At 46.6% G+C, this 15,208-nt stretch overlaps 1 protein-coding gene across 9 annotated transcripts in view; it reads left to right on the forward strand.

Moving 5' to 3' along the window:
* ANKRD29 (ankyrin repeat domain 29) overlaps positions 1-15,208 on the forward strand; it is a 62,753-nt gene that overhangs the window by 15,250 nt on the left and 32,295 nt on the right. For 2 of the 9 annotated variants that reach the window (XM_057527180.1, XM_057527182.1), the window contains exon 1: positions 3,108-3,246. Coding sequence is in view for 4 of the 9 variants with exons in the window: in XM_057527185.1 (XP_057383168.1) it covers positions 5,759-5,833; positions 13,298-13,408 (186 nt within the window). In the remaining 5 variants the exon portion in view is untranslated. Of the gene's footprint in view, positions 1-3,107; positions 3,247-5,731; positions 5,834-13,297; positions 13,428-13,463; positions 14,059-15,208 lie in introns of those variants that run through there. The other 7 variants (XM_057527185.1, XM_057527183.1, XM_057527187.1 and 4 more) reach the window with 7 other exon arrangements.

Raw genomic sequence — 15,208 nt, forward strand, 5'->3', positions numbered from 1 at the left:
GGGCTTTCTGACCGTGTAGATGTGGAGAACACAATTCCTGAATCTTCTATTCAATCAACAATGAATACATTTCGACCACCTACCATATCTCCAGCCGTAAACTAACCCCTGAAAAAAATAACAGACATATTATAAGACTCAGAGTCTGGCTTTGAAGAATTTAGACTCCGCTGGAGGAGTCAAAAGTAACAGAAGCAAAGTCTAGAGAGATACCTCGGGCTAACGGATGTGGTGCAGAGCGGAATTACAGCAAGAACTCAACAAAGTTGGGAGAGAGATGGCTGAGGGGCAGGGTGCGGGAAGGGACTTGAGCTGGGAGTAACTCCGCTAGGTCAAGATTGGGGTTACAGCAGACGGAAGAGGGAAGACACGAGCGAGCGAGCCATGGGGATGGGAGGGAGGATTATAACAAGGAGATGCCTAGGACAAGGGTGGACCCCTTCTTTTGGGGGGGGTGAGAAAGTATTTGAATATGGAGGGTGGGGCTACAGGGATCGAATTTCCTGTGTTAGGCCTGGTGGGTTCCTGCTAAGTTCCAGAGTAAAAGACTTTAGAAGGAGGTGCCTGGCTGTGGTCATGAGAGTTTTGCTCTGTTTGGGGGCTTTTTCATGAAGACAAGCTGAGCCATGTGTATGGGATGGTGTATATGCACATTCTTTTTTTTTTTTTTTTTTTACCATTTAAACTTTTTATTCAGCCACTTTCTTTCCTTTGACAAGAATTCCATCAGCAGCCTGGCCAGAGACAATGCCCAAAACAACTCTTGAGTGGAAAGGAAACAGGCTTTGCAGCCAGAAAGACTTTTATTTATTTATTTATTTATTATTGGCTGCGTTGGGTCTTCGTTGCTGCACGCAACGAAGTTGCGGCCAGCCGGGGCCACTCTTGGCTGCGGCACACGGGCCTCTCATTGCGGTGGCTTCTCCCGCAGCCGAACACGGGCTCCAGGTGCGCGGGTTTCAGCAGTTGTGGCACACAGGCTCAATAGTTGTGGATCGCGGGCTCTGCAGTGCAGGCTCAAGAGCTGTGAAGCACGGGCCCAGTTGCTCCGCAGCATGTGGGATCCTCCCGGACCAGGGCTCGAACCCGTGTTCCCTGTATTGGCAGGCAGATTCTTAACCACTGCGCCACCAGGGAAGCCCACAGAAAGACCTAATTAAAGGTCTAGCCTGACCACTCATTAGCAAATTACTTCATCTTTCAGAAACAGTTTTTTCCAGCTGTGGACTGAGCATAATACACACCTCAGAGCATTCTTACAAGGGAACCTCCTGGTACATATCACTCAAAATATTAATTCTTTCCCTTCCTCTTTTTGTTTATCAAAACTATTAATAAAGCAAAACTTCCGATGCTTGATTTTATATAATAATGTCATGTAGCAACTTCAAAACTATCTCATCCATAGACACCCAGGGCAGGGGAAAAGTTTGGAGTCTTTTTTTTTTTTTTTTTTTTTTTACTTTTTGGCAGCACCATGCAGCATGTGGTATCTTAGTTTCCCGACCAGGAATCGAAACCGCGCCCCCTGCGGTGCAAGGGCGGAGTCTTAAACGCTGGACCGCCAGGGAAGTCCCTGAGTCTTTCTTGATTTTAAAAATTAGAAATTCCTATCAAATTTTGGAACTTCTTTCCTTAAAATTGTTTTAAACACAAAGTAATACAATTTATCCATACAAGATAAACATTTTTATGTTCTTTATGAACTTTAATTTGTGGTTATATTTTTTTAACTTTTAAATTAAAAAATCATTACAGATTCATTGGAAAAAAGAAGGAGGCTCAAACAGAGGTGAGGGGGAGGATGAGTGGATTCCTGTAGTGTGAGGGTGTGAGACGTTCACTTTTACTTTAGCGTTCGAATTTTCTAGAAAGGATATTATTGCTGTTTATACTTTTAAAATAATATATTTTTTAATTTAAAAAAATATGACTCTCCCACTTTTACTCCCCTCAGACCAACCCTGGGCAATTAGCAAGCAGTACGTTCGAGGGAGTGGACAGCTTCTGTGATACTGCAGGTGTGCAGATAAGGCCAAGAGGAGGAGGTGATCGGTGTGGTAAAAAGATAGAGGAATATGTGTCTATTTCAAACTGTGCCCTTCACCTTCAAAAAGGAAAACACCACTTATCATTCCTTCAATCAAAAGGCTTGTTTCCCAGGTCTTTCCCCAAGAGGAAAAATCCCAGATTCTTATAAAAGAAAAAGAAGAAAAAGAAAAGAAAACCTAGAAGGTCAGAAACAAAAATGAAAATAGTTATTTGAAAGAGTGGTGGGATGATGGGTGAATATTTTTCTTCTGTTTCATTTCCCTCATCATCATATTTGTGCTGTAATGAAGGTTAAGAGTCATCTGATGAAGACCATGCCCTTTTGGAGGACGTGGGTGTGTGTGGATTTGTGTTTGGATGTGTGTGTAGTGTGTATACATGGATGTGAGTGTGGAATTATGTATTGCGTGTGAACCTGTGTGTGTGGAATGTAGAGTCTGTGTGGAGACTGCAGTGTGTGTGTGTGTGAGGAATGTGGATGTGCATGGAGTGTGTGCATGAGAGAGAAGGTGGGTGTGTGAGGGGTGTGGGTGTGTCTTTTTTTTTTCTCCTGAACCAAAATTTTATTTTAAATTAAGTTTTTAGTGCATACGAAAATTTTTCATAGCACATGACGTATAAAGATGTTAGCACATTGTACTACAATAGAAAACATTTTTATCCAACTTTTGAATCATTAATATGCTTATTTCTCCTGTGAATGAATGCAGTTAGCTTAAATCAACTTTGTCACGGAGTATCAAGTAGGTTTAAAACGTGGGGCTAGGGTCGTGTGTGTGGAACCTGGAAAGTGTGCACAGCGTGAGGTGCACAGTTTGGAGTGGGAAGGAGTGAGCCTGGATGTGTGACGAGTGATGTGAGGTTGTGAGCGTGCAGTGGTGTGTGTGTGAACCTGTGTGTGTGTGTAGAGTGTGCACAGTGCGTGCGGAGTTGGGAGTGTGTGTGTGGTAGGTAAGCGGAGGGCGATCGCGTGTGATCCCCCCGCCCCTCCCCCTTCCGCTCTTCTCTCCCCCCGCCCCCCACCCCCACCACCACCCCGGCCCCGTCTGCGGCGGCGACAGCGCGCGGCGCCTGGAAGGCCGCCCCTCTGCGGAAGGCGGCGGGAGAGCGGGGGAGGGCTGGGCCAGGCGTCCGGGCCGGAAGCGCACCGGTCCCGGCGGGGCGGCCGCGGACATGTGCAGGATGTCGTTAAAGGTGAGCGCCGCGGGCTCCGGGAGGGAGCGCCGGGCGGGCGGCAGACCTGCGGCGGCGGGGCCCGCACCCCACCGTCCGCCCGGAGCCGCCGCGGGCCCGCAGGGTGGGGTGGCCGCCGCCCCGGGGGGCCTGGCGGGGGCCGGGAGGGAGCGACCGGGCCTGGATGGCTCCTGTGGTTTGTGGTCTAGGAGTGCGGTTTTTGCCCGAAAGGCTTTCAGTACTTCTGGCTGCAGGTGCGGTGAGCCCGGCTGCGGGGCGCAGGGGCGGCGGGGACTGCCGCCGGGGTAACAGTCAGGCGGGGGCGGGGAAGAAGCCCTGGGTCTGCGCTCCTCTGCGGCCGCCCCTCGCAGGGACCGGGGCTGCGGCACCGATGCCCGATCCTGCGTCCGCGTTCCCGAACGCCAGCCGCACCACTGCTGCCTCCTCCCCACAGGACTTTTTTGACCCTGAAGCTGAGTGACCAGCGCAGAGTGGACCTGCGATTGATTACCAGACTTCAGTGTCCAAAGAGGTTATTAAAGTCATTCATTTAACGTCCACATTTTAGGATGAAAATTAGGTTCATTGATATGCCTCTATTGAAGGTTTTAATAAAAATAGTAGTTAAAATGTATTGAGCGCATAAAATGTGCCCGACTCTGAACCAGGGGCATCGTGGTGCATCTTCTGAATCCTCAGGAGGACCCACGAGATGGTACTTTGGTGCCCCCCACTTTTTCTTTCCAAATAAGAAAACTAAAACATGGAGAAGTTAAATGACTCCTCCCACAGCCGTGCAGCCAGTGTGTGAATGGTGTTCAGATTGAAACCCTGGTGTGTCTGGCTCCAAAGCCAGTGTAATCCCACCTCTTACAGTAGCTCGTGTGAGCAGAGGAATGACACGGTGAGATTTGCATGTTAGAAAGATCTTTGGCTACGGTTTGGAGAAGAGGATGGAGCTGGGAGACCAGTCAGGACAATGTTGGGGTCATCTTGTTAAATGGTACCAGACTAGGGCACAGGTTTTGAGGATGGGAGGGAGCAGACAAATGTGAGTGACAAATTTTTTTTAATCAGCAGAATTCGGTAATTGATGTGATTCACTGAGTTAGGGAAGGCCAGAGAGGTAAAGATAAAATGTTTGGGGTGGGACATGTCAAGTTTAAGGATGGATAGGAGTCCAAGTAGAGATGTTGGTTAGACAGATGTACAAACTGGGAGCCCAGGAGAGTAGTCTAGGCAGGAGATAGAGATGAGATTTAAGAGTGAGCAGTGTTAAGTGGTCATTGAACCCTTGGGGATGAATGTGACTGCCCAGTGAGATCATGTAAAGGTAGAAAATAAGAGGACTGGGCTTCCCTGGTGGCACAGTGGTTAAGAATCCACCTGCCAATGCAGGGTACACAGGTTCGATCCCTGATCCAGGAAGATCGCACATGCCACGGAGCAGCTAAGCCCGTGTGCCACAACTACAGAGCCTGTGCTCTAGAGGCCGCGTGCCACAACTACTGAAGCCCGCGAGCCTAGAGCCCGTGCTCCGCAACAAGAGAAGCCACTGCAATGAGAAGCCCGCGCACCGCGACGAAGAGTAGCCCCTGCTCGCCACAACTAGAGAAAGCCAACGCGCAGCAACCAAGACCCAGTGCAGCCAAAAATAAATAAATAAAATTTATTTAAAAAAAAAAAAAAAGAAGAGGACTGAGGACAAAATCTTAAAGAAGCTCAAGACTTTAAGAATGAGCAGAATAAAGGAAACCCATTGAGAAAATGGAGGAGCAGACAGAAATGTATGAGAAAAATCAGAAGCATGTGCTATCATTAAGCCAAGAATCTGTAGTCTTTCCATAAAGGCAGAGAGGAATGCAGAGTTAAATACCACAGAGAAATCAAACAAGCTTAGAATTGAAAAGTGTCCCTTGAATTTAGTAACAAAACAGGCTCTGGTGACCTTGCTGAGAGCAGTTTTAATGCAGTGTTGAGTTCAGAAGCCAGATTGTAATAGCTTGAAAAGAGAGTGGGTGGAAACCACAAGTGGAGAGACCTCTCAAAAAATTCTGCGGGAAACAGTGGCTACAGCAGGAATCCAGACTTGGCCAAGGGTTTGTTTTCTTTAAAATGGTAGAGACTTGAGCATCTTTAAATGATAATAGACATCTCAACAATAAACAAGACAACCCAATTTTAAAATGGTCAAAGGATCTGAATAGACGTTTCTCCCAAGGAGATATAGAAATGGCCAATAAGCCACTGAAAGGATATTTGACATCATTAGCCATCAGGGAAATGCAAATCAAAACCACAATGAGATACCACTTCACACCCATTAGGATGATTACAGTCAACAAGACAGACAATGACAAGTGTTGACAAGGATGTGGAGAAATTGGAACCCTCATACATTACTGGTAGGAATATAAAATGATGCAGCCATAATAGAAAACAGTCTAGTCATCCTTCAAAGAGTTAAACATAGAGCTACCATATGACCCAACAATTCTGCTTCTAGGTGTATATGCACAAGAAATGAAAACATATGTCAGGAATTTATATCTCACGGTGCTGGAGGCTGGGAAGTCCACAGTCAAGCTGCTGGCAGGTTCAGTGTCTGGTGAGAACCCTCTTCCTGGCTTGCAAACAGCCACCTTCTGGCTATCTCCTCAGAAAGGGGAGAGAAGGAGCTCTAATGTCTTCCTTTTCTTGTAAGGGCACTAACCCCACGATGGGGGCTCCACCCTCAGGACCTAATCTAAACCTAATTATCTACAAATGCCCCACCTCCAAATATCATCACAATGAGGGTTAGAAATTCAACATAGTAACTTGGAGGGGGGAGGACACAATCATTCAGTCCATAACATGGTATATCCATACAATGGAATATCATACAACCAACAAAAGGAATGAAGCACTCTTACGTAGCTACATGCATGGACCTTGAAAACGTTATGTTAAGTGCAAAAAGCCAGACACAGAAAGCCATGTATTATATGATTCCATTTATACAAAATGTCCAGAATAGGCAAATCCATAGAGACAGAAAGTAGCTTAGTGGTTGCCAGGGACTGGGGGAAGAAGGGGGTGATGGGGAGTGATTGTTAATAGGTATGAGGTTTCTCCTGGTTGATGAAAATGTTCTGAAATAGTGGTGATGGTTGTGAAACCTTGAGATTAAACTAAAAACCACTGAATTATATGCTTTAAAAGGATGAATTTTATAGTATGCTCACTATATCTCAATAAAAAAGTATTTTAAGATGACAACAGGGAGTGCTGAGAAGGCTTGCGCATGGAGGGGATGATTGAGCTGAGTGCTGAAGTTCTCAGGAGGTGGGAGGGGCAGAGATATGGATGTTTTGTAAAGGGAAGGCCAGGATGCAGTCAGAATTTGGGGTGGGCAGAAAGGAAGGTGCCAACATTTTCAGTGAAGAAAATGTCAGGAGGCGACAACTACCTTGAGGTGAGGCAGGGGCTGAGAAGGTGGGATGTCCTGAGTCTTGAAGCAGCAGAGATGTGTACACCTGGTGAGAGGGGCAGTGTCTGGAAGCCAGGTGAGGAGGGCCCCGCTCCATTCCCCACCCTAGGGCTGGGGTGGGAGCAGGCCCAGCCTCCACCAGGGAGGCAGAGGAAGCTCGGTGCTAAGTGAAGGAGAAAGACGGTTGATTTTCCAGCAAGTGGAGGAGTTCCAAAAGGCACAGAGGGAAGGCTTGAGGGGGAGTCGGGGAGGGGAGCAGAGTCACAGGCCAGTGACTAACCCTGCACTAGCCCCAGCTCACATCATACCAAACATATTAAAATGTACCCTCAGCCCACAATGAGAATAGCAACTTTTGGGAATTCCCTGGCAGTCCAGTGGTTTGGACTCAGCACTTTCACTGCCAGGGGCCCAGGTTCGATCCCTGTTTGGGGAACTAAGATCCCACAAGCCCTTTTATTGTACATTTTTGGAAGGATTTGTATACTATTGCTTTTAAAATTATTTAGCAACAAATAACATTTAATTTACATTTGTCCAGGATTTTTTTTGCAATTCAGTAGTTCTTGTATAGTGAGAAAATCAGACCTGCAGATTATATTCATGTGTCAGCGATATTTTATGAATACCAATTTTAGCGATTAGTAAAGTTGACATGTTACATTTCGTACATACTGAATGAAGTTTTCATTAACTTTGATTTTGGAGCCATAGATTAACTTTCATTTTCATCGGCAGCTAAAAGGCTTGTAGGCCCGAGGCCCTGGATCTCCAAGGCCTGCATTGAAAAGACCCAGCATTGTTGGCTGAGTCTGTGGGAGGATCAACAGAGCGTTGGAAACCACAATTTCGCTTCTTCCCGATGACTGAGTCACCACTTGTAGGGCTATTTGCTTCTGAACCACGTGGACACCCTTTTTTATCCTTTGTCCATTATGCTGTCAGCAGTCTCTTCTTGCTGGTAGCGCTTTGCCTCTCCAGTAAACTTCCTGTTTCACCGTTGGCAACTCCCAATTTGTTCTGGTTGGGAAAAGAGATACATGTTTGTTGGAATTGTTTTTAAAGTAAAAGCAAACTCAAAGTGCAGGTCTGAGTCTTTCTGTGGAATGAAGCTCGTGGATTTCAGTACATTAACTTTTGTCTTTATAACAGCTATTTCTCCAGGGCTGAGGTTGCCAAAAGTCTGGCACAATTTGGGGGTTAGACCCTAACCCAATGAGGGAGGTCACCATCCCAGGGGAATCATCACTAGATAAAGAATAATACCTAGGTCTTTGTTGAGCCTGTCTTACCCAAGAGGATAAAGCATCTCAATACCAGGCTTCATCTTGGTGATGGAAATTGCTCATGTCTTGGCCAGACGTACAGGAACTTGTACGTTCCATCCATGTTCTGAAGGTATGTAAATTATCTCAAAATCAACTCCAGTTCATCAATCAGCTGAAATTTTTTGGATGAGCCACAGGAGAATAAATTAACAAAGCCATGTATTTTTTTTAACAGCTATATTGAAATACAGATCACATACCATATAATTCACCCCGCTAAAGTGTTCATTTCAGTGGTTTTTAGCATATTCACAGAGTTGTGCAGCCATTAGCACAACAATCAATTTTAGAATATTTTAATCACCCCAAAAAGAAACTATATACCTCCTAGCAGTCACTGTATTCCTCCAAACATCCTCCTTTCAGAAAACTGCTAAACTACTTTCTACCTCTATCGATTGGCCTATTTGGAACATATATGTGTTAAACAGACTTTAAACGTGGTCTTGAGTTCTGAGTTTGGAAACGCCAGTGTTATACAGGCCTACCTCTTAGGCAGAATGCCTGGGTGAATAAATCACTTACTTTTTCCTCTTCGGTTTCCTATCACTTATAGAAGTGTAATGATACTTACAACGCAGGGTTAATTCTCAGTTAATGTTTATTAAGCAATTCTGTAAATTTCAGCCATTTAGCACAAAGTGGAACGGTGACATATCAAAAACCTCCTTCTGCCCGTGGTCTCTCAACCTTCCTTATCCCCTTGTTTAATGCAGCTTCGAACATCAGAGAAATTCATCGTTGAACAAAGCTAATGTTCTCTTGATTAGATTAATTATACAAATGAAATCCACATTATTCTCAACCCTTTTTTAAACCAATAGTTTAGATCTCTACCCCCTCTTAGCTTTTAATCAGAATTCCAGTTCTGTACAAGTAACAACTTCCCTTCTGTGTTTCTCTCCCCTTCCTTCCTGTATTTAATTTCTGGTAGTGTGCTAATGACCACTGTGTGAGCCAAAATTCTGGCAGTAAATAGGGGGAAAAAAGAGAAGAGAAGATGGCATATGTGGAAGGTTATACTCAGGTTTTCTCACAGCGGATAAGATATAGGATCTCTGACTCTGGACCCAAACAGACTTGGGTTTGAATCCCGTTACTTCCTAGCTGGATGACCTTACGTAAGTCACTTCTGTGCCTCAGTTTCCTCATCTTAAAAATGGGAACAGTAACACCTACCTCATGGGGTTGTTCTGGGAATTAAAAGCGTTAGAACAGTGAGAGTACTCAGCACACTGCCTGATACAGAGCAAGAACCCAACGTAGGTTGTCACTGCCGTGATGACAATGTCACAGCCAACAGCCTGCTTGCAGAGACCCGAAAAACCAAGGAAGAGGTTAAATAGCAATCACACGATTGGTGAAGTGCCTTAAGATTTGTGTGAAGCATTTTCACGTGCATCATCTCCTTTAAAGGCTTAAAGGGCTGCCCTTTGTAAACAGCATTTTATGATTATGTGCAGATTGTACCCAGAGGAGGTTTGGAAGTTAACCAGGCAATGTGGTCTGTAGACCCCAAAGGGAAGGAAGGTCAGGGGACTTTCCACCTTGGCAGAAGAGGACTTGGAATGAGGGTAGGAAGGAGGTCACTGGGGTCCACACTGCCTATTCCTTGCTGTCTCAGGAGGAGAATTCCTCAGGAGGCAGGATGGTAGGACAGCTGAAAGCCCAGCCTCAAGCACCAGACTGCCTGGGGCTGAAGCCTGCCTTGTTGCTTCTCGCTTCTCACTTACGTCATCTGAGCAGTGCGATAATAATGCACCCACTTCCCCGAGCTGTGCCGAGCATTAAATGAGCTAGTCTGCAGAGGATGTACCACTGGTACGGAATAAGCACTTGCTAAGTATTAGCTCAGGATTCCTGCGCTCCAGTAAAATGGGTTGGCCGCGGTGTGATAGGAGAACTTACGCATTGCTTTGCTAGACATTTCCACCTAGATGCCCCGTAGGCATCTGAAACTCGGCGTGTGCAAAGCTGAACTCATCACTTTTTCCCATAATCTGCCTTTCAACCGGAGCTTCCGACTTCCAGGAGTGGCACCACATCCGCCAGCCTCCCTCTCCCTCCGCTCCTGCCCAGACAGTCACAGACCGAGACTATTCAGTTTAGCTCCTTGAAACTTCTCCCGTCTGTCTCATCCTGCCGTCCCCACGATCGTAGCCTCAGCTCACCATCTCTTCCCTGTCTGTACGGTGTCTCCTAACCTTGTAGACACCAGTCTCAGTCTGGCTCCAGTCCTCAGTCCATTCTTCCTGAGGCCGCCACGGGGACCTTCTAAAATGCAAAACTGGTGGTGGTCTCTCCCCACCTTAAAACCCTTCCTTGACTCCCTAGTACCCACCGGATGAAGTCCAAGCTCCATCACATAGCACGGCAAGTCCTTCAAGATGTGGCCCTGACTACCTGCCCTACAGCATCTCCTGCCCTCTCTCCCCCCCACGTCCTTCACTCCAGCCCTTGCGAGCTAGTGACGGTTCCCAGAATGCCCCCATGTCATTGCATCAGCACGCTGCATGCCTGGGATGCTCGTTTCCTGCTGGCGCATAAAGCCATTGGAGCAGAGGTCAAGGTTGACTGGTACCTCTAGTCCTAGCCCCTGGCCAGTGCCACTGTCCCGAGCACATGCCAGCGACCAAGCAAATGAATTCTCCTGGACAAGTCTTTTAAAGGGCTGTGAGGACTGTGCATCTAGAGCTCGCATCTCTTGAGCGTTTGCTGTCAAAGCGCATTTGCACGTATTACTTCATTTATCCTCTAACAGCCCATGACAGAGGTACAGTTGACCCTCCGTGTCTGCAGGTTCCACATCTGCCTATTCAACCACAGATCAAAAGTATTCAGAAAAAAAATTCCAGAAAGTTCCAAAAAGCAGAACTTGAATTTGACCCGCACTGGCAACTATGTACATAGCATTTACATGTGTAAGGTATCACAAGTAATCTCGAGATGATTTAAAGTATGTAGGAGGAGATACATAGGTTATATGCAAATACTGTGCCGATTTATATCAGAGACTTGAGCATCCACAGAGTTCAGTATCCGCAGGAGGTCCTGGAACCAATCCCCCGAGGATACTGACTATACTACCACTATTAATATCATTCTCACTTTCCTGGGGCAGAGAGAAATTAAATAACCTGCCCAAGGTCCCAGAACCGGCAAGTAGCAGGGCCAGGACTTGAACTCAGCTCTCTCTCACCCCAAATCAACTACTCTATCATGCCTCCACCTCCCACTATATCAAGCTCTTGAGGGAAAATGAAGGATTTACACCTTTTCCCAAAGCTCAGTTTCTAGAACCTTGTAGGAAACCAGGATGTCTAGCCCGTGCAGGAGAGGAATCCCCGAGGCCATCCTAAAGGCAGGAGAGGTTCCTGGCTGGAGAGCTTGTTATGACAATAGAAGTTTGTGGTGTGCAAATGGTTTTTTGAAAGGTATTTGGGGTTAAAGGGAAACAACAAAATCACTGAAAATGATTTACAATTTATGACTCTCAAGGTTTCATGTTTCCAGAAAAACCAACAGAGCTGTTCCATGGTGCATATTAAATTGTCTTCCTGATTCACCCTCCCAAACTTCATCTTGGCCTTGTGCAATCTCTATTAAAGGGGCATTGTTTCGTGATTTATTATACAAGTCAAACCAGCCTTGCCATTGCTTCACCCACTTACTAACAACTGTAACATCGGACCCAGCCTGGTGCAAAAACCACAGAAACTGGGTGTGAAAACTCCTGGGACAGTAAAACTTACACCTTCAGGGGAAGCAAATTGTTCACTTGGAATTTAAGGTGATCATTTTCCTCCTAACTGAGCCAGGGAAGCATTCCAAGTATGTTTGTAATCTGCTTATCACTCCCCACTTTGCCACGCTCTTGTCCAAGAATGCACAAGAACACTAAGTTGTGTATGTGCTGAAGAGCTCCTGAAATTAAATCCTCACACCCACAGGTGCTGCCACCACTCTGCTGCCACTGGACTTTCACTTGTGACGGCTCTGTGGAGCAGCTGAAATTGTCGGTGTTTTCTTTTTAACTTAGCATTGGTGAGTTAGGTATTGTATGTAACACCTTATACATATACTTAGAAGACATATTGCATAAAAGACCCTCTGAGTCAGATACGTGCTTTAAGCCCACCCCAAAAAGTGTTTTTGTTAAACAATTTGAATACTAGAAAATTTCCTGAGACCAGCAGAATTCTTTATTAGTACCAATACTGAGTTCAGTTTTGCCTGTTGATTCTAACTTTGTAAAGAAAGTGGACAGAAGGAAAGAAACTATTTGGAAGTTTCTATTTGTAACTATTTGTATTTGTAAGCATGTATGATGTGCTGGGCACCGTATCAGCCAATTAACCTGCATCATTTAATTTTTACCATAAACTTCAAGGCAGGTTATGTGATCTCCATCTGGGCAAGAGGAATCCAGGCCTCAGTGGGGCCAAGTCCATGGCCCAGGGCTGGGGTGGAAACCCTGAGCTGTGTGGTTCTGTCTGTCCCTCACCCCCACCAGGGACTGTTCTCTGCAAATTCAAATTGATCTGTTTTAGAGAAGGTGGTGGTACTACAGTCAACTCTGCAGCTCTGATTCAGGAGAACTGTTCTCCAGCTCTGTTCCTTCCGTAGTTGTTCCAACGTTAACTTAGCAACTTTAAAATAACCCAGGAGTGGAGTGAAGGATCCACCCGAGGACTCACAGCAACATTTTCTGCCCAGAGTTCCTTGTTCTCAGCAGAAACCTCTGGCAAGTTCCAGCTGAAACAGAGAAAACTTGGTGGAGGGCAAGTGAGGCATTTACCCAGGCAGCTGGAATCAGGTAGAAAGTATTGAGGGCACAGAAAAGGTACCTGTAAACTCAGAATTGGGAGAGATTTCCCTCTGCTTAGAGGCAAAGAGAGATTTGGGAACACTTCAGGGAGGAAATCACATTTAAGCAGAACCTTGGCCGTGAAGGATGGGGGAAAATTCATTTCAAACAAAAAGGAAACTGTGAACAAAGACACAGAGGCAGGAAAGTGAGGACATTGGTGGGAAATAGGGTATTAATAGTGCTGTGTAATCAACAACACGGCTCTTCATCACAGCCCCATGGCTCGGGTATCTGCATCCCATAACCAAGTACACGACAGTCACCTGTTGCCAGAGGAGCGCGCTTTCAAATGATCAGACACATCTGGAAGGTCTCCCTTTTGAATGGTAGTGCGTACTTGCGTAGAAGTGGTTGTGTTAATGAAGGTCGATTTTAAGATCCTGTTTTGTTTTGCTTCTGCAGAAGGAAACCCCACTTGCCAACGCGGCGTTCTGGGCAGCGAGGAGGGGCAACTTGGCTCTGCTCCGGCTGCTGCTGAACAGTGGCCGAGTGGACGTGGACTGCAGGGACAGTGTACGGACCGGTCCATTCGGTACACGCATGCTGGGAGCTCGCCGTCCCCCGCTGGCATGAGAGCGCCTGCTGAATACCCTTCCTTCGCAGTGCTTGTCCGCTTTTTCATGTGTTTGCTTGCTTCATCCTTTTCAAAAAGTCCGAAGTACCACGGGGAACTTCAAAACATACTGGGAAAGCCATTACCTGCATAAAACAGGAGGGGCCACGATAGGGGAAGAGACACGTCACTGGGAATCAGAATCGGCCAAGTCCAAGAAGAAAAGGGGGAGATGATTCAGAACGGAAGGGGGCTGCCGCGGATGTGGGAGTTGGGTTTTTTCTACTGAGAGATGGAAGCCTCCACCCAGCCTCTTATCCCTTCCTTACCTTTGCAAACACCAATACCCTCATCGGCAATGAAGGGGAACTAAAAACAGGTCCTCCCGCCTACGTTCAGGCATCACTGCGAGAGCCCTTCCCTCCCCAGCTAGAGGCAGTAGTTTCTCTGTTCTCAGCAGGATGTCGCATCTCTGGGGACTAAGAGGACCTCAGATGAGGAGAGAGGAGATGTTCTGATTTTAGGGATTAAATAGAAATGTTTTCACAGGAGCCTTCTTGTTTTCCTGATAACAGGCTGTGCCATTTCCAGCTTTTATTGCGCAAATTCGGTAGGTGATGTCAGCCACCAGCCCAAGCGAGGTATCAAAGTTTGCTCCGCTTTGCCCCCACCCCGGGCATCAGTGCAGGACAGCTTGGGGTGCACCTCCAGACCCACTTGTAACTTTCTCCAGCTTGCTCTGTGTCCCAGAGTTGGAGCTGTCTGGCCTGCCCCAGGGGACTGGCTTCCCTCTGGCCTCTAGTAGGGTTTGGCCAGTGGGAGCGTTGGCAGGAATCAGAGGGAGGGAGGACGGGGATGTTGGGGAGTCTAGACCCCCCCATCCTGTCTGGCAGCAGGACTCTCACCCTCTCCGTCCTGGGAGCCACCACCTGTCCCTCGCGCCTTCGGGCCTGGGCTAGCAGTGCAGCTCCGCTGTTACTCGCTCCCAGTACTGTTCTTTGTAGTTTCCCTACATCCAGAGCATAGCCTTATAAATAGTCTCTTTATTAAACTTTGGTCCAGTTATCCCAGTTTGAATGTACCATCTGTTCTTTGCCTGGACCCAAACTGATATGGGGTCTTGGGCATCTGTGAACTGGTCGTCGGGTCTTACTTGGGTCTTGCTGGGCAGCAGTGCCACGCTGGACAGAACTGGAGTGGGGATGCCCGTTTTCATTGTGGCCTCACCCACTGACCATGTTGATGACCACTTTACTCCTTTTTCTTAAAGTCACCCCTTTTCAGACACCCCCTATGACCTTCTCCTGACTTCCAGCTTTGTGTAGCTTAATACATCCACAGATCCCTCCTCTTTTATTTATTTATATTTTTGGCTGCGTTGGGTCTTTGTTGCTGCGCACGGGCTTTCTCTGGTTGCGGTGAGTGCGGGCTACTCTTCGTTGCGGCGCGCAGGCTTCTCATTGCGGTGACTTCTCTTGTCGCGGAGCACAGGCTCTAGGCGCGCGGGCTTTGTATTCTGTTTCTCCTTTGTCCCAACCTCTGACTTTTCCTCAGTTGACCATGAGGTAGAAGTGAAATACAATGTATAAAGGAGCATTTTGGTTATTTGTTTCATTCATCTTCCCTTACTGTAAAATAGATGAGCCTGATGTTTTTTATTTTTATTTTTAAATATCCAAGTTACGTGTTCTGTGGTTCCTGTAGCTCATGATTGATTCGTATTTTGAGACCAGTGTGACCCATGATGAAAAAATTTTCTC

This window comes from Balaenoptera acutorostrata, chromosome 13 (genome assembly GCF_949987535.1).
Source record: "Balaenoptera acutorostrata chromosome 13, mBalAcu1.1, whole genome shotgun sequence".
Taxonomy (NCBI): Eukaryota; Metazoa; Chordata; class Mammalia; order Artiodactyla; family Balaenopteridae; genus Balaenoptera; species Balaenoptera acutorostrata.